At 65.3% G+C, this 20,153-nt stretch overlaps 2 protein-coding genes across 2 annotated transcripts; both read right to left on the reverse strand.

Annotated features, from left to right (window-relative positions):
• Positions 1-142: 142 nt before the first annotated feature.
• Positions 143-1,213, reverse strand: TCAP (titin-cap). The gene is made up of 2 exons (XM_054176786.1): positions 1,026-1,213; positions 143-403 (listed from the first exon to the last, which is right to left on the reverse strand). The coding sequence occupies exons 1-2, from the start codon at positions 1,172-1,174 to the stop codon at positions 148-150; spliced, it is 405 nt and encodes a 134-aa protein (XP_054032761.1). The 5' UTR covers positions 1,175-1,213; the 3' UTR covers positions 143-147.
• A 1,796-nt stretch (positions 1,214-3,009) lies between these two features.
• Positions 3,010-19,127, reverse strand: STARD3 (StAR related lipid transfer domain containing 3). The gene is made up of 14 exons (XM_054176807.1): positions 18,881-19,127; positions 15,147-15,224; positions 14,161-14,238; positions 14,022-14,075; positions 13,787-13,904; positions 12,696-12,794; positions 11,756-11,811; positions 11,269-11,361; positions 9,907-9,969; positions 7,591-7,686; positions 7,059-7,138; positions 6,507-6,611; positions 5,069-5,162; positions 3,010-3,146 (listed from the first exon to the last, which is right to left on the reverse strand). Exons 1-14 carry the CDS (start codon positions 19,082-19,084, stop codon positions 3,042-3,044), a joined length of 1,323 nt encoding a protein of 440 aa, XP_054032782.1. The 5' UTR covers positions 19,085-19,127; the 3' UTR covers positions 3,010-3,041.
• Between the last annotated feature and the right edge of the window lie 1,026 nt (positions 19,128-20,153).

Here is a 20,153-nt window from a genome sequence, read left to right on the forward strand (position 1 = left end):
TCCGCTGCCCCCCAGCATCAGCGTCGTGCCCCCCTCCCCAGTACCCCCAGAGTCCCCGCCCAGAATCCCACCCCAGACCCCCCAGAATCCACCCCCAGAGCCCCCAGCATCCACCCCCCGAGCCCCCAGAATCCCCCCCCAGCGCCCTCAGCCCCGCTGGGCTTCGTGGGACAGGGAGCGGGAGAGGGTGCGGCGGAGCCCGGGCTTGGCGCCGCGGAGGTCTGAGGGGGAGAAGAGAGGCAGGGGCAGGGTGCGGGCGTAGGGCAGGAGGTGCTGGGCCAGGGGCTGCCCCAGGCAGCCCACCCGCAGCACCCCCCAGGGCGAGCGCTGCTCCAGGACCCGCAGCTCCCCGCACTGCTCCAGCGTCTCCCGGCGCTGCTGGTCCACCTCCCGCCGGCACCACCTGGGCACGCAGGGGGCACGGCAGTGAGACCCCCAGCGACCCCCCCAGCGACCCCCGTGCCCTGCTCTGCCCCGTGGGGAGCGCCCCCACGTCCCACACCACCCTTGGGGACCGCTCACCCCCTCGCAGGTTGCCATGTCCCTGCTGGAGACCCCCATGGGGACCCTCCAGCCCCCCGGGGACACCCCCACCTCACGAGGACCCCCACATCCCTCGTGGCCCTGTGTGGACACCCAGCATCCCCCAGCCCCTTGAAGACCCCCAACCCCCCCCAGCAACCCCACCGAGACCCTCCCAGTCCCCACCGATCATCCCCCCCCACCCCTCCCCGGAGCTCTCGACCCCACAGGGACCCCTGGAACCCACCGCAGCCTCTTGGGGTGCCCAGATACCCCTGCAGCCCCCCATGAGACCCCTTAGAACCCACCCTAGCTCCAAGCCCCCCGTGGAGCTCCCACAACCCCCGAGGACCCTCAAGCACCCCCGACGAGACCCCCTGGGGGACTCTCCCTCCCTCCAAGCCTCCCCACCCCCCGAGGAGCTCCCACAGCCCTCCGAGACCTCCGACCGTCCTCTGGCACCCGCGGGGCGCCCCCCAGGCTGGCAGCGGCGGTGCCCTCACCCCTGCTCGGGCCGGGTGCTGAGCTCCAGGTCCAACCACTCCGCGCTGAAGGTCTCCTTGCGCCTGGAGTCCTCCTCCCGCAGGCGGCAGCCCAGGTGGGCGCCGGAGAGCAGCCCCCCGCTGCGCACCACGGCGCTGGGCCCCAGCATCCTGTCCGTGTGTGCCCACCCCGCCCGTGCCAGCCCCTCCTGCTTTTATCTCCCCACCGAGGCTATTTTGGGAAGCGTTGCTGGCACCCAGGGGCCAGCAGGGTGCCAAGGGCTCCTCGGGGGGGGGTGGCGCTGGGGACACGTGCGGCACCCTGTGTGTGTTTGGCCCCCGGGTGCCCGCCGGCAACTTGGCACCGCCAGGGTGGCAACCCCGGGCTTAGGTTGCGTGTCCCCCGCCCTGTGGGCACAGGGCAACGTGAGGGCCAGGCAGGACCCCCCCACCCCCACCCCCCCCCGGCATCGTCCCAGGGCACGTTTGGCCTTTCCCTGCCCACCGCGGCGCCGGCCCCGGCCCCCCGGGGCGGGGGGCAGCGACCACCCAGGGCCCCGGAGGTGTCAACAGCTTCTGGGTGCCAAGGCAGTGGCCACGCTACCCTGTGCCACCTCTGTGCCACCCAGGGCCCCCACCACTGCCCTCAGAGGCCCACCAGGGTCCCACCCTGCTGCCCTCCCCACTCAAGGACAGGTTGTGCCAGGTGAGTGGGCAGGGGGCCGCTGGCCTTGGGCCCCCCCCCCCCCCCGCCCGGGCTGGGTTATTTGTAGGGCCAACAGATGGGGGCTGTGGACAGACTGGCACCCGGTGCCAGCACCCAGGGCTCACGTGGAGGGGGCAGGGTGGCCACGAGGCTCCAGCCCCACCACGGCCAGGGGGGGTCCCACGCCAGGGGGGAGCACCTGGGGCGAGGGTGGGAGAGCCTCAGTGCAGGGGGAGCAGAGCAGGGCTGGAAGCTCTGTGGTGATGCCCAGGAGCTGCTGGTGCCAGCAGGGCATGGGGCACAGCGCTGCCCACGGCCACAGGGGCCTGGGGGACCCTGCTTTTGCAGCTGGAGGGGGGGGGGGGGGTCTCCAGGCTTCCCCCCACCCCCACTGTCCCCTCCCCTGGAGTCACAGAGCAGAGCAGGGGCTGCAAACAGTGCAAGGCTTTTATTGGTGCCAGGTGCCAGCACCCCTGGCAGGCACTGGGGGGGCTCAGACCCCCAGCACAAGGGGAGGGGAGGGGAGGGGGGGTCTGCTGGGAGCCCAGGGTGGGTGAGGTTGGGGGGGGGGCTGGTGTGGGTGCTCCCCACGTGGGCCCCTGCGTGGGGGCAGCTCCGTGCTGCTTCCATTTATAGAGCAGAACACAGCACCGGAGCTGCAGGTAGAACAAAGCCTCCCCCACACCCCCCCGGCGCCCCCCCAGCACACAGCTCTGCTGTGAGGCAAATCCAGAGCGGGGGGAGAGGAGCTGGGGGGGCAGCAGCCAGCCCCCAAGGGGCGACCCAGGGAGGTTTGGGCAGCACAAACCAACAGGGAACAGCCCTGCAGGGGTGGGGGGCACTGCATGGCCCCCTCCGGCCCTCCCCCAGCGGGGGGCACAAGGGGCTGGCAGAAGAGGCCTTTGCCACCTCCCCTCACCCCCCAGAGCCTGGCACAGGGCTGCTCCTGGACAGCAGGGAGGGGATGCCCCCCAAGGCCTCCTCCTCCTCCTGTGGCTCCTCTTCCTCAGCCAACTGGAGCACAAGAGGGTGTGTGGGGGGGGCAGAGATGAGCCCCCCCAGCCCCTGTGTGAGGAACAGGGTGTGTGTGGGGGGGGTCAGCCCCAGAGGAGGGCAGGGGCAGGGGTTTGGCACAGTCAGTGGCTGCAGGGCCCTGGTTAGGAGGAACCAGCTGGGGAGTGGGAGCTGAGCCCCCCCCCGGGGCTCCCCCCCAGCGCTGTTAGTAGAGAGTCTCCTCCCCGGGTGGGGGGCAGGGGGGGCACAGTCCCCCAGCCCCGAAGGAGGGGGAGGAGAGGGCTGGCAAGTCCAGAGGGAGAGCAGGGCCCTGCTGCTCAGGGCCTGCCGCAGAGCTCCGCGATGCGCTGGCGCAGGTGGAAGGCAAACTCGAACATGGTGGCAGCCAGGCTCTGGTGGATCAGGTACCGAGGCAGCCGACCCTGCAGGGGGGCAGGGGGCAGAGCTGGGAGGCAGGGCAGGGATCACTGAGGCAGGAGGGGGATGCACAGCTCGGGGCTGACCCCCTTGTCCCTGAGCCCGGGCTGGGCAGGGGGAGGCAGGAGCGGCGCAGCAGGGAGCTGGGGCTGGAGCTAACCAGGAGCTGGCTCTGGGGGAGGGAACTGAAGCCTGCTTTGATTGGTCTAAAAAAGCCCTGCACGACTCAGCCCCAAGGCCTCAGCCCCTGCTCCCCACCGAGGGGCAGGGAACAGGCCCCGGGGGCCCTGCTCCCTGCGGGGGCAGGCAGCTCGGGCAGGGCTGGCAGCAGGGCTGGGGGCTTGGGCAGGGTCCCGGGGGGGGGCAGAGAAAGGGTCCCAGGTGCAGGCAGTGATGGCCAAAGCTCCTGGGGTGGAGGGCTCAGGGAGGTAGAGGAGGACACCCCCCATCCCAGGGCAGAGGGGGGGTTCCTGAGGGGCAATCTCCTGGGCAGGAGGTGAGGGAGGTAGAGGAGGACTCCTCCATCCCAGGGCAGAGGCAGCTCCCAAGTGCAGGCAGCTCAGGCTGAATCTCCTGGGTAGGAGGTGAGGGAGGTAGGGGAGGATCCCCCCCCCCTGGCCTGAGGTGCTGCAGCAGGGCAGGAGGCAGAGAGCAAAGCCTGGAGCTGTTTTTCTTCCCCCTGGGGGGCGTGGGGCTGCTGCTCCAGGGCCCATTGCAGACACCTCCTTGGAAGGAGCTCCGGGAAGGAGCTGCGTCAGGGCCACAAACACACACACACACGTGTGCTCCTCACCCCCTGCTGCAGGAAGGGATGAGCCAGGGGCTATAAATAGCCCCTGAGGGCCAGAGGAAATGGCAAGGCAGCAGAGCAGGGGGCTCTGGGCACGGGCAGTGCCTGCCAGGGAGGTGCTGGCAGCGGCTGCCAGGAGGGTTATTAATAGCTGGCAGCGGCGGGGGGCGAAGGCTCTCCGGCCCTGGGGGGGCACAGGGAGTTGTCTTCTCCTCCCCAGCCTCATTTTGCACAGCCAAGAGGCTTCCTCTCCCCTCCCAGCCCCGCTCCCCAGAGTGGGACAGAGGAGCTGGGAGCCAGATCCGGGCAGGAAAACAATGCCCGGTGCCAAGGGGGCAGGAGGCCAGGCTGGGCTCTGCCCCCTGCCCAGGCAAAGCGCTGCTGCAAATCCCCTCCCCGGCGAGCCCCAAGGCAGGCAGGAGCTGAGCTGCTCGGTGGGGAGGGGGGGGGAAGGCCGTGGGAGGGGAGGGGGCCGCGCAGCTTTGCAGCAGAGCTGATGAATGGAAGCCTTTGTGCTCGCTGCTGCGGCGCCGTCGCCGTTACCAGCGCAACCTCCAGCGGAGGCAGCCACGGGGCCGGCCCCGCTCCCCCCCGCCCCCGCCCCAGCTCCCTCCCTCGGCTGCCTTTTATCTGGGCCACCGGCAAGGCCTGGCCAGGGCAGCTCTGCAGGGGGCTCCGGACCTGCGGCAGCCGCCCCGGGAGGCTGCTCCTGGCTGCGGGCACGGCCCGGAGGGGTTGTGCTGGGGGGGAGGGGGTCTGGCGGCAGGGCACGCAAATCCCTGCCCTGCCTGGGGGCAGCAGGCAGCCAGGGAAGGCTTCACCTGCCCAAGCAGCTTCAGGTGCCAAAGAGGATCAAAATCTGTCCCCCCCAGAAGGGCACACAGAGAGCTAAAGGCCCCAAGCAAGAGCCTCCCCCCCCCCCCACCAGGGCAGCCTCCAGGGGAAAGGCTTTTTCCAGGGGGGGTTTCACCCCCACCTGCAAACCTCAAATCCCTTCAGGGCAGCACTGCACAAGGAGCTGCTTTGGGAAGGGCCAGGATGGGGCAGGGTCTGTGGCACCAGGGCCATGGGGCAGGCTCCCTGGCACACCCCCCAGGGGCTGCCAGGGCGCTGCTGGGGCTGCAGGATTGCTTTTACCTTCAGGTCCGTGTTGAGGATCCAGATGAAGGTGCAGACCCTGGGGTTGCTGGGACACTTCAGCACAATGAATCCTCCAGGCCCATTCTCACCCCTGTGAGGAACCAGCAGCAGCAGGATCAGAGCTGGGGCCAAGCTCTGCAGCACCCTGGGGTGCTGGGCACCGACCCCGCGCCGGCAGCCGGCCCCTGGGCCTGGCAGGGAGGCCGAGAGCCCGGTGGGGCAGCAGCAGATGCAGAGGGCCCAGGAAGCTGAGGTTGTGGCTGCTGTGCCAGCAGCCAGCAGGGGCAGGCAGCGTTCCCACAGGTGCCTTGGCAGAGGGGGTGCCAGAGCTGCCAGCTGAGGAGCAGCTTCTGCCTGCCAGCCTGTGCCAGCCCTGCCAACAGCAGCCCTGCGCCCTGGGCAGACCTCGCTGCAGACAACAGCTCCTGGGACAAGAAAACCCCCAGGGAGAAAACCCAGGCCAGGCTTGGGTGGGGGGGGGGAGCTTGGCCAGTGCAGCCCCCAGCCCCTGGGCTGCCTCAGGGGGAGAGGAGCTGAGCCCAGGCACAGCCTTCCCTCCCCTCCCCTCCCCAGGGAGAGGCTATTTGTGCTGCACCCATTGGTACAACAACCCCCCCCAGAAGCCACCCCCAAAAGGCTGTTTCCAGGCCCTGCAGCCCCCAGCTCTCACACAGAGGGAGGCAGCTCCCAGGGCTCCCAGTTAAAAATGTCAATTGCATTATCAGGAACAACAAAGTCAGGGCTGGGAGCGGCACAGCTGGGCCCCGGGGGGCAGCAGCACAGCCAGCAACAAGGACTCCTTGTCTGAGAGCCCCAGCCCTGCCCCAGCCCCAGCCCCAGCCAGGCAAAGCTGTCCCTAGGCAGAGAGGGAGAGGCCCAGGAGCTGCTGACACTCTGGGAGCCAGGCCACGGCTGCCACAGCTCCTTTCAGCCGGGGGATCAGCCCCCTGCCTCCTCAGCCTCCAAAGTGACCAAGCTGACAGGCAGCAGAAGGCATCCCAGAGGCTGAGCTCCAGCCCCAGCTCTGCTCAGCTGCTTGCTGCCCCTCAGCAGTGGCAGCTGGGCCCTGCTGGGGAATCCACTGCTGCACAAACAGGATGCAGCCTGCCCGGGGGGGGGGGAAGCTGTTTGTGGCTCTCACTGCTCAGCACCTCCAACTCCCCTGAGCTCAAGGAGCTGGGAACCACCCAAACAGCACCAAGAGCTTCTCCAACAAAGGAGGAGGAAGAAGAGGAAGAAGAAGAAGGGGGGAGGGGGGGGGGGAGCAAGGTTGAGCTCCACAAATAGCTTGGAAGCTTCCTGCAGCGGCTGCCAGGAGCAGCAGCAGGGTTAGCAGCGCAGGGGCTCTCTGCCCTGAGCTTGCAGCAGAGGGTTTGTGTCAGCTCCCAGCTCACAAAGCCTCCCTCCCCCCCTCCCCCAAGCTGCTGCCTCTCACCTGACATATTTGGAGAGTGGAGGCTTGGTGCTGTGGGTGGTGGAGGTCCCACAGGAGATGTATCTGTCCCTCCTCCTCTCGATCCGCCGCACGTTGACGAAGTCCCTGAGCAGCAGGGAAGGGCAAAGGAGGCCTTGGGAAGGGAGCTTTGGAGGGGCAGCACCCCTGGCAGAGGCTGGGGCAGGGCTGGGCACTGGGCAGCCAGCCTGAGGCTGACTGGCAGCTCCCAGGCTCCTGCCAGGAGCACCTGGAGAAGGCTGCAGGGGATCCTTACCCACAGGGCCAGCCCTGCTGCACTGGCACCAGGAGCTCCCTGGCAGGGCAGAGGGGCAGGGCTGGGGCAGGGTTGGGGCTGGGCACAGACTGGGGCAGGGTTGGGGCAGGGGCTGGGCACAGACTGGGGCAGGGTTGGGGCAGAGGGCTGGGCACAGACTGGGGCTGAGCTGGGGCACAGACTGGGGCAGGGGGGTGCCAGCAGAGGCAGCTGCTTGCCTCTGTGCTGCAGGAGGGGGTCAGGGCTGGGGGCAGCAGCAGGCAGGGGCTGAGGCTGACCTCGGGGACACGACGCCGCCCGCCGCCCCGGCCGCCACGTCGTAGGAGACAATTGTGTTGTCTTCTACCCTCTGCAGGATCTGGGGAGGGGGAGGAAAAGAGAAAGGTTAAAGCCAGAGATCTCCTCAGCCTGTGCCATGCAGGTCTGCACATGCCCACAGCTGGGGGGGGGCACAGACCCTGCCCTAACCCAGCCCCAGCATGCTGGGGGGGTCGAGCTCCCTCTGCGCCGCTTTGTGCCTCTGCCTTTGTGGGGAGGGGTCTGGGGGGGGCATTACCCCTGGCTGCCCACCACACCAAAGCCCAGCTTGGCTCAGCCTGGGGCCCACCCTGCCCTGCCCCACCTGCTGGGGGGCCTGGGATGGGCAGGGGCCTGCAGCTGGCCGCGGGCAGGGAGCCGCTGGCAGCGGCGCAGGGTTCACGCTTCGCTGCCTGGGCTCAGGGCCTGGGCACCACCGGTGCCAGCCAGTGTTGGACTGGGGAGGCTCCAAGGAGCTCCTGTGATTAAGCCATCTTTGTCCAGCAGGCTCACCTGGCAAGCTGCCACTGTTCTGTTCCACAGGATCATCTTCTCGGGCTGCAGAATAACCTCCTGGTAAACTGTTTCAGCAGAGCACTGCAGGAAAGCCTGAGGAGAGAGCCAGAGCCCTTGGAGCCTGAGCCCACCCCACAGCCCTGCTCCACCTGGCAGGAGAGGAACACAGGAGGCAGAGCACAAAGAGCTGCTGGGCTTGAGGGAGCAGGGCAGGGCTGGGGCTGGCCTGGCTCAAGCCTGCACCCAAGCAAGGCTGGGCACAGGCAATGGCAGGGGCTGGAAGGGACCTCTGGAGAGGATCCAAGTCCAACCCCCCCTGCTAAGGAAGGGGCACCCAGGGCAGGCTGCACAGGATGGTGTCCAGGTGGGTTTGGAATGGCTCCAGAGATGGAGAGGGCAGCTCAGGGCTCAGGTTGCTGCTGCCTGCCAAGGTCTGCGCCGGTGTCACAGGGAGGGCAAGTGTCTGTCTGTCTGTCTGTCACACAGCCAGCCAGCCAGACCTGAGGGCTGGCTGCTCTCCCACCCTGCCCCCTGCCTCGCTCAGCAGCTCTGCTGCATGCACATCACTTCAAGGAGAGGCTGAGCAGCTCTGCCTGAGCTCCTGACACACACAGAGAGCCGACCTGCAGCGCTGGCAGGAGGCCTCCGGAGGCAAGGAGTCAAAGGCGGTGAAGTGAGGAGCCTGGGAGACCCTCCAGGCCTTGGGCTGCTTGTGCTGCCCCCTTGTTTTTTGTGCTAGGGAATCAGAGAGCTGCTCCACTGGCAGCTCCTGCCAGCCAGGCAACATATGCCCTGGAACAAAGAGGAGGCAGCCCAGCACCCAGGCTTCATTAGAGCATGGGCTGCAGCCAAGGCGGCGCCGCCGCGGGGGGCACAGGGCAAGGCACTGCCCCAGCAGCTCCTTCCCCCTGCCAGCCAGCAGCAGGCAGCACTCTCAGCCCTGCCCCTGCTGGCAATTAAGCCCAATTAGCCCTCCTGGGGCAGATCAGCTCCTAGAGGCTGGGGTTGGAAGGGGGCTGGGGTTTATTCTTGCTGTCACCTGCTCCCAGCCCTGCAGCAGCAGGGAGGAGAGAGAGGCCCAGCAGGGGCTGCTGAGGTGGTTGTGAGCCTGCCAAGGAGCAGCTCTGCAGAGGTTCCCCCAGTGCAGTGCAGCTGCTTGGGAGCACAGAGAAGGAGCTCTGCAGCCTGGCCTGCAGCACACACACCCCCAGGGCAGCTCTGCAGCCTGGCCTGCAGCACACACACAGCCCCAGGGCAGCTCTGCAGCCTGGCCTGCAGCACACACACAGCAGCTCTGCAGCCTGGCCTGCAGCACACACACACAGCAGCTCTGCAGCCTGGCCTGCAGCACACACACACCCCCAGGGCAGCTCTGCAGCCTGGCCTGCAGCACACACACACACAGCAGCTCTGCAGCCTGGCCTGCAGCACACACACCCCCAGGGCAGCTCTGCAGCCTGGCCTGCAGCACACACACACAGCAGCTCTGCAGCCTGGCCTGCAGCACACACACACAGCAGCTCTGCAGCCTGGCCTGCAGCACACACACAGCAGCTCTGCAGCCTGGCCTGCAGCACACACACAGCAGCTCTGCAGCCTGGCCTGCAGCACACACACACAGCAGCTCTGCAGCCTGGCCTGCAGCACACACACCCCCAGGGCAGCTCTGCAGCCTGGCCTGCAGCACACACACACAGCAGCTCTGCAGCCTGGCCTGCAGCACACACACACACAGCAGCTCTGCAGCCTGGCCTGCAGCACACACACCCCCAGGGCAGCTCTGCAGCCTGGCCTGCAGCACACACACAGCAGCTCTGCAGCCTGGCCTGCAGCACACACACCCCCCCAGGGCAGCTCTGCAGCCTGGCCTGCAGCACACACACACAGCAGCTCTGCAGCCTGGCCTGCAGCACACACACCCCCCCAGGGCAGCTCTGCAGCCTGGCCTGCAGCACACACACCCCCAGGGCAGCTCTGCAGCCTGGCCTGCAGCACACACACAGAGCAGCTCTGCAGCCTGGCCTGCAGCACACACACACAGCAGCTCTGCAGCCTGGCCTGCAGCACACACACACACAGCAGCTCTGCAGCCTGGCCTGCAGCACACACACAGCAGCTCTGCAGCCTGGCCTGCAGCACACACACAGCAGCTCTGCAGCCTGGCCTGCAGCACACACACCCCCCCAGGGCAGCTCTGCAGCCTGGCCTGGCCTGGGAGGCAGCCTGGCAGCTGAGCTGTGGCTCTGAGCAGAGCAGGTTGCTCTTTGCCTCTGCACCACCCAGGGCAAGGAAGTGCTGCAGGAAGGTTCTCACCTTTAAGATAAAGGCCTTGCCATGGACAGGGATCTCAAAGGTGTAAACCACATCACCAAAGTCCTGAGAAGAGAGGAGAGAGGAGCAGGGATGGCAGCAATGTCACTTCCCTCTGGCTGGGGGCTGCAGAAGCCATCCCACCTCAGGGGCCCTCCTGTCCCTTGGTGCCCCCCAGCCCCAGCTCTGAGCACACTTGAGCTGCCCAGGCATCAATTTCCATAAACAAAACAATATCCCAGAGCAGCAGCAGGGATGAGACAGAAAAAGAACCCAGCCCTGTGCCAGCCTTGCAACCCCCCCTCAAGGTCAGCCTCTCCTTTGCTAGCAGGGCAGCAGGAAGGGCCTGGGGCTGCCAAAGCTGCTCTTGGTAGCCACAGCTGAGGAGAGCCTCCCTGGAGGGGGTTTAGGGATGGACAGATGAGAGCCTTTCAGCAGCAGCCCTGTGTCAAACTCCTGATCAGGCTATTTAAATCCAGCCCCCAGCCCTCACCCCCCCTTGGAAACAGCAAACACTCTGCCCAGCCAGCCTGGCAGCAGCAGCACTTGAGAGGGGAACCTGAGGCAGCAGAGCAGGCTGCAGGGCTCTCACCCCAGGCTGCTTTCAGGGGCTGCAGACTCAGCCCCTCACTCCCTCCCTGCCCCCTGCAGAAAGGAGCTGGAGGCAGCCCAGCAAAGCTCTGCTGCAAGCCCAGGGCAGCCTGGGGAGGAAGGCAGGCAGGGCAGGGCCTGCTCTGGGCACCTCTGTGCTGCCTGGAGCAAGAGAGGAGGCACCCAGAGCCCTCTGGCAGAGCCACAGTGGCAGCCAAGGGCAACCCTGAGCTTCCCCCTGCCAGCTGCCCCAGAGGCCCTGGGCTGGGCAGGGGCAGACACAAGGAGCTTTGGGGGTGGCAGTGCCCCACACTCTGCTGCTGCCAGGGACCAAAGCTGCCCAGAAAGCTTTGGTCTGGAGGGCAGAGAGGTTTGGGGTGGCCAGAAAGGGCACCAAAGGGTTTGGGCTGATGGCCAGAGAGGTCTGGCTGGGAGGCCACCACAGGGTCTGGCTGGGTGTCCCCAGGATGCTCTCAGGGGCACCTTGCAGTGGGGCAGGGGCTGCAGCAGTGCCAGGGGCCAGCACTGCCTCCCTCCTCCCCATGCCCACCCAGGGTGAGCTGCCCACCCCTGCCTGTCTGGAGGGGAGTGCTGGGCTCCCTCCTGCCAGACAGGAAGGCAATTAACCCCCTCATTAATCAGGCTCTGCCCTGGGCTCCTGCTTCCATCAGCCCACTGGAACCCTGGGTCACTTCTCCTGCCACCAGGAGCTGTCACCAAGCCACCCCTGCTCTGTGCCCACAGCTGGGGCAGGGGCCTGGGGGGGACACTTGCATTGTTCTTCTCAAACTTCCAGTTCTCCTCCTGGGCCAGGATTTGGTCCACCACCTCCATGGCATCTTTGCCTTGCTGGACATACTCCTTCTCCTAGGAGACAGGGGAGGGGGTCAGGGGGTTGCAGAGGGCCTGAACCCCACCACTGAGCAGCTCCCTCCCCTCCCAGGGCTGGCAGAGGCTCAGGAGCCCTCTCCCATCACCCAGCACAGAGATCTGGGTCACAGAGGCCTCCTTCTGGAGCCCTGCTCACACTCCCCACCCTGCCTGGCATCCACACACCAGCTGCCACTGCCAGCCAGGCTCCTGCCTGCACCTCAGAGCTTCCAGCAGCCAAGGGGAGGAGCAGAGGTGCCAGGGCCTGAAGGGCAGCAGGAGCACTGGGAAAGGGCACACAGTGCTCAGCCAGGCCTGGGGAGCTGCCCTGTGAGCCATGGCCTGGCTGGGCTGGTCCAGGTGCTGCCCTTCTTGGCACATGCCTGCTTACCTGAGCTGTCAGAGCCTTCCTCCCTGCAGCCTCCTCCTCAGACTCGTTGTCTGACCCTGGAGGGAGGACACAGTCAGAGCCCAACCTGTCCCCCGTGCCCTGGGCAGGCAAAGTCTGCTCCCATGAGCCTGCTGCAGCCCTGGCCCTGCCTCCCTCAACACCTCTGGCTCTCCAGAGGCTGAGCACGGAGCAGGTGGCAGCCACCCTGAGACAACTGCCCTGGCTGCCACCTCCTGGCTCTGGAGGTGGTGTCCCAGGCCAGGGGCACGGTGCCAGCCCTCATCCTCACCTGCCTGTGGCAGCTTGTCCCTGTGCCCTCACCCTGAGGGCAGCATTCTGCAAGGGCTTCAGCTGCAGCTCACAGCATTCAGGCCCCAGAAGCACAAAGGGCTCCAGCTCCCCACCCAGCCAAAGCCTGGCACCTGGGGCTGAGCACCCTGCAGGTGGCACAGAGATGGCACAGCCCTGCCCGGGCACAGCCAGACAGGAGCCCATCCTGCACTGCCAGGCCTGGGAGGCTCTGCCACCCATCACTGCCAGGGGCTGGGATGATGAGACAGAGCCCCTGGGGGAGGTGATGGTGATGGGGAGGAGGCCCTGGAGGGGCAGGGGGAGAGGGGGAGCAGGCCCTGGAGGGGCAGGGGGAGAGGGGGAGCAGACCCTGGAGGGGCAGGGGGAGAGGGGGAGCAGGCCCTGGAGGGGCAGGGGGCGAGGGGGAGCAGGCCCTGGAGGGGCAGGGGGAGAGGGGAGCAGGCCCTGGAGGGGCAGGGCAGCCTGGAGGGGCAGGGGGGTGTGAGCAGGCCCTGGCTGTCAGTGAGGGGGCACAGGAGGGGCAGGGGGTGTGAGCAGGCCCTGGCTGTCAGTGAGGGGGCACAGGAGGGGCAGGGGCTGTGAGCAGGCCCTGGCTGTCAGTGAGGGGGCACAGCAGAGGACATCTTACCTGCAAAGGACTCAGGAGGGGAGTAGAATGGTCTCTCAGAGAGGGGCCTGGGGTAGAGCAGGGGGTGACGAGCGACTGCGTCCCAGGCTGCCTGGTACCCTGCGAGGCCAAGCCGGAGAGCTCCCACAGCTGGCAGCACAGAGGGGGCCTCAGCCTCCCCACCACCCCCTTCCCCTGGCCTCAGCTGGCCTCTCCACACTGCCACCAGGCAGCTCTGCAGCTCCCCTTGCCTGCTCCTGCCCTGCTGGAGCCCCTTCCTCTGCAGGGAGATCAATGAGCTCTGCTGCCTGTCAAATCCAAAGGCGATTAAGCAGCTAATTAAATAAGAGCTTCCCCTGGAAGCAATTTGGAACCTGAGCCTAATCCAATAGAGGCATTAAACACTTGATCATTTTTCATCTTAAAGCCTCCTTGCAAGACCCAAACATCCTCTGGTGCTTTGCAGCCAGCCAGGGCACTTCTGACTGAGCCCCACCTGACAGCTCCTGCCCTCCCCTGCCGTCTCCCAGGCCTCCATCAGCTGAGCCCAGGAGGGCCACAGACTCCCCTGGCTGCTCCAGGAGAGGGGCAGCTGTGCCAGGCTCAGCTCAGCACCCTCTCCCTAGGAGGATCCCTGGACTCTCCAGGTGCCCAGGCAAAGTGCAGGGCAGTTTGCAGAGCATGAGCTCAGAGCTCCAGCTCCACTCTGCCTGACCTCAGCCAGCAGAGGCTGTGAAACCTCACACCCCATCAGCCAGGCTCTGCCCCTGCAAGGGGCTGAGGCAAGCTGCTGGGCAAGGGCTGAAGGGAGATACCCAGAGCTGGGGAGCCCAAGAGGCCTCCTGGCACTTGTCCCACAGTTTCAACCCCCAGGGAGGAGCTGAGCTCTGCTTCCAGCACGGCTGGCACAGGGCAGCCTGGCACCTGCTGGGGGCTGGGTTGCCTTTCCCCCCCTCCCCTTCCTCTCCACTCAATGCAAAGCTGCTTCCCCCCTTGAAGGGACTTCCTGGGGCTGAGTGCAGCCAGCCTAGAGATCACTTCTCCATCAGTGTCCCACAGCAGCCAGAGCCCAGGGCCTGGTGGCTGCCAGCTCCTAGCAGCGGAATACTCACAGCGCTCCTCCTCTGCCTCCTGAGTCAGGACCTTGAAGTCCAGGAACCAAGTCTCCAGCCAGGCAATGACAAAGGAAACGATGGGAAGCAAATAGCCAAAGGCTCCTTTGGTCAGAAGCTGCAGGGAAGAGGCAGGAAGAGCCCAGACACAGCCATGAGGAGCCGGAGGGGATGGACAGCGAGGGGCAGGCAGCGGCCCGAGGCCAGCCCGGAACCACCCCCCCGGGAGCCTCACCTCGGACAGGATGACCTTCACAATCAGGAAGGCACTGGACACCAGGGTGGTCACCTGGCAGGAGGAAGTGTGAAGAGCTCAGGGGCTGGCAGAGGGCAGGGGCAGGGCTGAAGGCAGGGAGCAGAGGTGGCCTCCTTACCGCTATGACCCACCAGTGGCGCAGGCGCAGCGCGGCGTAGGCCAGCAGCAGCACGGAGAACCGGAAGAAAGCCAACACCTGCAGGGGCAAAGGCAGCCCCCAGCTCACTGCCCTGGGCCCTGGCAGCCTGGGCCAGCTCCCCAGGCCCTCCTCACCCCCTCAGCCTGGGCTCCAAGGGCTGCCACAGGAGCACACAGGCAGCCTGGCCGGGTGAGATTTGCCTCCTGCCCCCCTGCGGCATTGGCTGCGGCAGAGCAGCTCAGCTGGAAGCAACCCAAAGCAGCTCAGAGCTACCTTGGCCTTCCCCTTGCACACCCAAGAGTCATCTGCCTACATCCTACTGCTTTTCTGCTCAAGGTCTGTGAGAAAGTGAGCAAGGCACAGCCTGAAACCCCCACAGTGGGAGAGGCCTCAGGAGGGCCCAGAGGCAGAGTGCAGCTGGGCTGCCACCTGCCTGCTTCAGGCAAGCATGGAGTGGGCTGGGCTGGAAGGGACCTCCCAGAGGTCCAACCCCTCCTGCACAGGATCCCAGGGTGTCAGGGTTGGGCTGGAAGGGACCTCCCAGAGGTCCAACCCCTCCTGCACAGGATCCCAGGGTGTCAGGGACCTCCAGAGATCATCACATCCTGCCCCCCCTGCCAGGGCAGGGCCACAGAACCCAGCACAGGTCGCCCAAGGATGCATCCAGGTGGGTTTGGAAAGTCCCCAGAGGAGACTCCACCACCTCCCTGGGCAGCCTGCACTCAGCAGGGACATCCTCCACCCACAGCCTGCCCAAGCCTCACCTTGAAGGTCTCCAGGGACAGAGCCTCAACCACACCTCCCTGGGCAACCTGCTGCAGTGCTCCAGCAGCCTCCTGGTGCAGAACTTGTTCCTCACCCCCAAACCAGGCTGGGGGAAGACCTAAGCTTCCCAGCCCACCACACAGAGCCTCCCTGTCCAGCTGCACAGCTCCTCCTCACCTGCAGCCCCCTGGGATACTCACAAAGATGTCAAAGAAAGAGGTCCCAAAGTGGTAATCAATGATCTCAGTCTTCAGGTTCTTCTGGATGCCATCCTTGGTCTGCAGGGGACACAGGAGAGCTACTAAGGAGGAGCTGCTGGGAGGAAGGAGCTGCTCAAGTGGTGCCCAGAGGTTAGCAGCAGGCCAGGCTGTGCAGCAGGCACACAACTGCCTGCCAGGAGCACAGCAAGGCCCTCACCTGCCAGGGCAGGACCAGGGCAGGACCCTTCCAGCCTTGGCTTCACACCAAGGAGCAGCCAGAGCTGGAGGGGGCTCCATGAAAGACTTGGATGTGGAGGGCAGCAGAGAGCTGCTGCTTTGGCTCAGCACACAGCCAGTGCCACCAGCTCTCCATGCTCACAGCTCCCACTCCTGGCCCTGAGCACCCCCAGGCAGGAGGCAGCCACAGCCTCCCTGGGCAGCCTGGGACAGAGGCTCAGCAGCCTCACACTGAGCAACTTCTGCCTCAGCTCCACTCCAACCCTGCTCTGCCTCAGCTCCAAACCCTTCCCCCTGGGGCTGGCTCCAGACACCCCCAGGAGAAGTCTCTCTGCAGCCTCCCTTCAGCAGCTCTGAGGTCCCCCTGGAGCCTTCTCCCCTGCAGGCTGCACAGCCCCAGCTCCCTCAGCCTGAGCCCCCAGCAGAGCTGCCCCAGCCCTGGGCTCAGCTCTGTGGCCTCCTCCTGCTGGGGACACCTGAAAGAGGCAAAACCCTTCTGGGACAGCTGCCTGGGAGGGTGGAAAAAGCTCTGAGCAGAGCTCTCTTGCCTCACCCTCAGACAATCCAGGGCCTGACAAGCCCTGGGACTTTTGACACCATAAATCCTGCTCTGGGGGGGTGGTGCTGGAATGGTGCTGGTGGCTCAGGTAACTGGAACAAATGCTTCACCTTCAGGCTATTGGTTTGAACAGAGCCCAGCTGGCCTGGAAGCTGCTGTAGGCTGACAGCTGTTTGATGATCTGAGAGGAACAAGTTGGTGACTCTCAGGCCAGGTCTTGGCAGCTTGGTGTCCTGGCAGCCCCTGCTCAGGCAGTCCAAGGACAGCAGAGGCAGCCACTGGGAAGCTGTCCCTCTAGGTCAGGGCTGCTGCTGGATGCTGAGGGAGGAGGCAGCTCTGCTTCACCTGACCTGCAGGACCTGTGCTGAGCTGCCCCAAGGCCTCCTCCCCACAGCAGGGCTGCAGGAGGCAGGGAATAAAAAGGCTTCAGGCTCCTGGGAGCTTTTTGGATGGGGATGGCTGAGGAGCAGCTGAGGGAGCTGGGGGTGCTCAGCCTGGAGGAGGCTGAGGAGAGACCTCACTGCTGCCCACAGGAGGCTGGAGTGAGGTGGGGGTGGTCTCTTCTCCCTAGTATCAGGCCTGAAAGTGTGCCAGGGGAGGCTTAGGCTGGAGAGGAGGAAAAGTTTCTTTGCTGCAAGAGTGGTCAGGGGCTGGCACAGGCTGCCCAGGGGGGGGCACAGGCTGCCCAGGGGCTGGCACAGGCTGCCCAGGGGGGGCTGGAGCCCTCATCCCTGGAGGTGCTCCAGAAATGGGGTTAATTTGGGGGGGGCCATGGTGGTGCTGGGCTGCTGCTTGGACTCCATGCTCTTCCCCAACCCAAGCAAGCCCCTGCCTGTGCCACTCCCTGTGTGCTTCTGGGGGTTTGTTAAGGTTACAGAGGGGCCACAGCCAGGAGGAGGGAAGCACCTGAGCCATGCCCCTGCCTCTGAGAGCAGCCAGCTCCCAGATTTACAGCTTGCAGGCAGCAGCCATTTAAGCAGGGCCAATCTGTGGAGCCTTATCTGGCAGTGGAGGAAAGGCTTTGATAAGAGCAGCATTAGCCCTGAGCTCCACCAGCTGCCCTCAGAGCCTGAAACATGCAGCAGCTCCAGGGCCCAAGCCTCAGCACCCCCCTTGGTGAGCACCCTGCAGGCTGGGTGCAGGGAGAAGCTCTGCAGAGGCCAGGGCCAAGAGCAGGAGGCTGGGGGCCAAGGCAGGCACTCAGGACCCTCAGCTGGCTGAGGGGAAGCTTCTTCCTAGGAGGGTGGACTCAGGGGGGGTCTCTGTGACACTGCAGGGGGAGGGAGCTGCTGGCAGGGACAATCTGTGAAGTGCAGACACTCAGCTGATAAGCAGGGCAGAGATAAGAGCTGTTAAGTGAGGCCAGGATCCAGTGCTGATAACCAGAGGCCAGACAGCAGCAGGGCAGGAGGGCTGGGGGCAGGGGGGGGGGGCTGTCTATCAGGTTCATCTCTCCTCTCTGCCCAGGTTGTTCCACAGGAGGACATTCAGTACTCCAAAGCTGCCACCAGCAGGGCTGAAACCAGTCAGAACCAGTTCAGGAAGGGCAGCAAGGGAAACAAACCAAGGAGAGAAAGAAATCCAACCAAAGCCCAGCCCAGGCCAGGAAGTTAACTCTGCCCTGCTGGCAGTGAGGCAAACAAAGGGGACCTGCAGCTGCCACACTGAGCAAAGGCCCTCAGAGGGGGGACAACCTTGGGGGGGACACAACCCAACCCTTCCCTGCTGCCCCTCTGGCTGCCCCCTGCCTGCTGGAGCTGCATCTCCAGCCTGCAGAGGCTGAGGCTTAGCAGCAGTCCTGCTGGGCTGGAAGCTCAGAGTCAAAGCTTGCCTGGCTCTGCCCCAACAGCCAGGAGGGGAAGGGGAGAGGTCTGCACCTCCCACCCTGCCCCCCCCAGCAGAAGACAGCCCCAGGCAGGGCTGCTTGGCAAACACAGCTGAGCTGCTTTGCCCCAGGCCAAGGGCAGCAGGAGAGGAAGGTGGCCAAGGGCTGGACCTGGAGATTGCCCAGGCCACAGATCTGGTGAGGAGCACCAGGGAGAGCCCTGCCCAGCTCCAAGGGCCTGGGACAGCCCCAGCAGCGCTGGGCTGCAGGAAATGAGCTGCTCAGAGCCTCCTCAGCCAGCAGGGCTCTGGGAAGAGCAAACAAAAGCCTTGGCCAGGGACTTGTGAAGCAATCAACACAGAGGAAACTGATTGCAAAAGCAGAGCCTGGCAGGGTCAAAGGCTCCCCAGCAGCCACCCCCCAGCAGCCTCTGCTTGCCCCCCCTGCAGCCCCCTGCTTGCCCCCCCTCCAGCCCCCTGCTTGCCCCCCCTCCAGCCCCCTGCTTGCCCCCCCTGCAGCCCCCTGCTTGCCCTCCCTCCAGCCCCCTGCTTGCCCCCCCTGCAGCCCCCTGCTTGCCCTCCCTGCAGCCCCCTGCTTGCCCCCCCTGCAGCCCCCTGCTTGCCCCCCCTGCAGCCCCCTGCTTGCCCCCCCTGCAGCCCTCTGCAGCCCTCTGCTTGCCCCCCCTGCAGCCCCCTGCTTGCCCCCCCTCCAGCCCCCTGCTTGCCCCCCCTGCAGCCCCCTGCTTGCCCCCCCTGCAGCCCTCTGCAGCCCTCTGCTTGCCCTGCCTCCAGCCCCCTGCTTGCCCTCCCTCCAGCCCCCTGCTTGCCCCCCCTCCAGCCCCCTGCTTGCCCTCCCTCCAGCCCCCTGCTTGCCCTCCCTGCAGCCCCCTGCTTGCCCCCACTCCAGCCCGCTGCTTGCCCCCCCTCCAGCCCCCTGCTTGCCCTCCCTGCAGCCCCCTGCTTGCCCTCCCTCCAGCCCCCTGCTTGCCCCCCCTCCAGCCCCCTGCTTGCCCCCCCTCCAGCCCCCTGCTTGCCCCCCCTCCAGCCCCCTGCTTGCCCCCCCTCCAGCCCCCTGCTTGCCCCCCCTCCAGCCCCCTGCTTGCCCCCAGCTCACGTTCAGCTCAATGATCCACAGCAAGGAGATGAAGAGCAGGTCGAAGGTGACAAAGAGGCAGAAGGTCCTCCTCACATCTGAGATGGCTCTCCTCTTGTCTGGGGAGAGGTAGCAGGGTGGGGAGAAGCCCTGGCTCTGGGAGAAGGAGCTGCTGATGGATGCAATGGCTGGGAGGCTGCGTTCCAGGTCTGTTGGTTTGCTCATCCTCAGCCCAAGGGACCTGGGGCCTGCGTCAGGAGGGGCAGCATCTGCCAGGGCAGCAGCAGCTCACCTGTGGGGAGACACCAAGGGGACCCTCAGGGCTCTGGCTGCTCCTCCCCTCCCCTTCTACAGGCAAATGTTCCTACTGCCCACCCGGCTGGATGCAGCTCCTGAAGGCTCTGGGGCTGCCCAAGAGCCTCCTTCTTGGACCTGAAGACGCCCACAAGGAGCACCCCAGGGCTGCCCCACACCTCAGCTCAGCACCCCAGGAAAAAGGGGGACCCCCGAGGGACATCCAGAAAGGGGACCCAGAAAGGGAGGGCCCAAAAAGGAGGACCCAAAAAAAGGGATCCAAAAATGGGGACCCCAAAAAAGGATCAAAAAATGGGGACCCCAAAAAAGGATCCAAAAATGGGGAGCCAAAAAAAGGATCCCAAAAGGGGACCCCGAAAAAGGGATCCAAAAATGGGGACCCCGAAAAAGGGATCCAAAAATGGGGACCCAAAAAAGGGATCCAAAAATGGGGACCCCAAGAAAGGATCCAAAAGGGGGGAGCCAAAAAAAGGATCCCAAAAGGGGACCCCAAAAAAAAGAGATCAAAAAATGGGGACCCCAAAAAAAAGAGATCAAAAAATGGGGACCCCAAAAAAGGATCCAAAAATGGGGACCCCAAAAAAGGATCCAAAAATGGGGACCCCAAAAAAGGGATCCAAAAATGGGGACCCCAAAAAAGGGATCCCAAAAGGGGACCCAAAAAAGGGATCCAAAAATGGGGACCCCAAGAAAGGATCCAAAAGGGGAGAGCCAAAAAAAAGGATCCCAAATGGGGACCCAAAAAAGGGATCCAAAAATGGGGACCCCAAAAAAAAGGGTTCCAAAAATGGGGACCCCAAAAAAAAGGATCCAAAAATGGGGACCCCAAAAAAGGATCCAAAAGGGGGGAGCCAAAAAAAGGATCCCAAAAGGGGACCCAAAAATGGATCCAAAAATGGGGACCCCAAAAAAAAGGGATCAAAAATGGGGACCCCAAAAAAGGATCCAAAAGGGGGGAGCCAAAAAAAGGATCCCAAAA

Source organism: Dryobates pubescens, chromosome 36 (genome assembly GCF_014839835.1).
Source record: "Dryobates pubescens isolate bDryPub1 chromosome 36, bDryPub1.pri, whole genome shotgun sequence".
Classification (NCBI taxonomy): Eukaryota; Metazoa; Chordata; class Aves; order Piciformes; family Picidae; genus Dryobates; species Dryobates pubescens.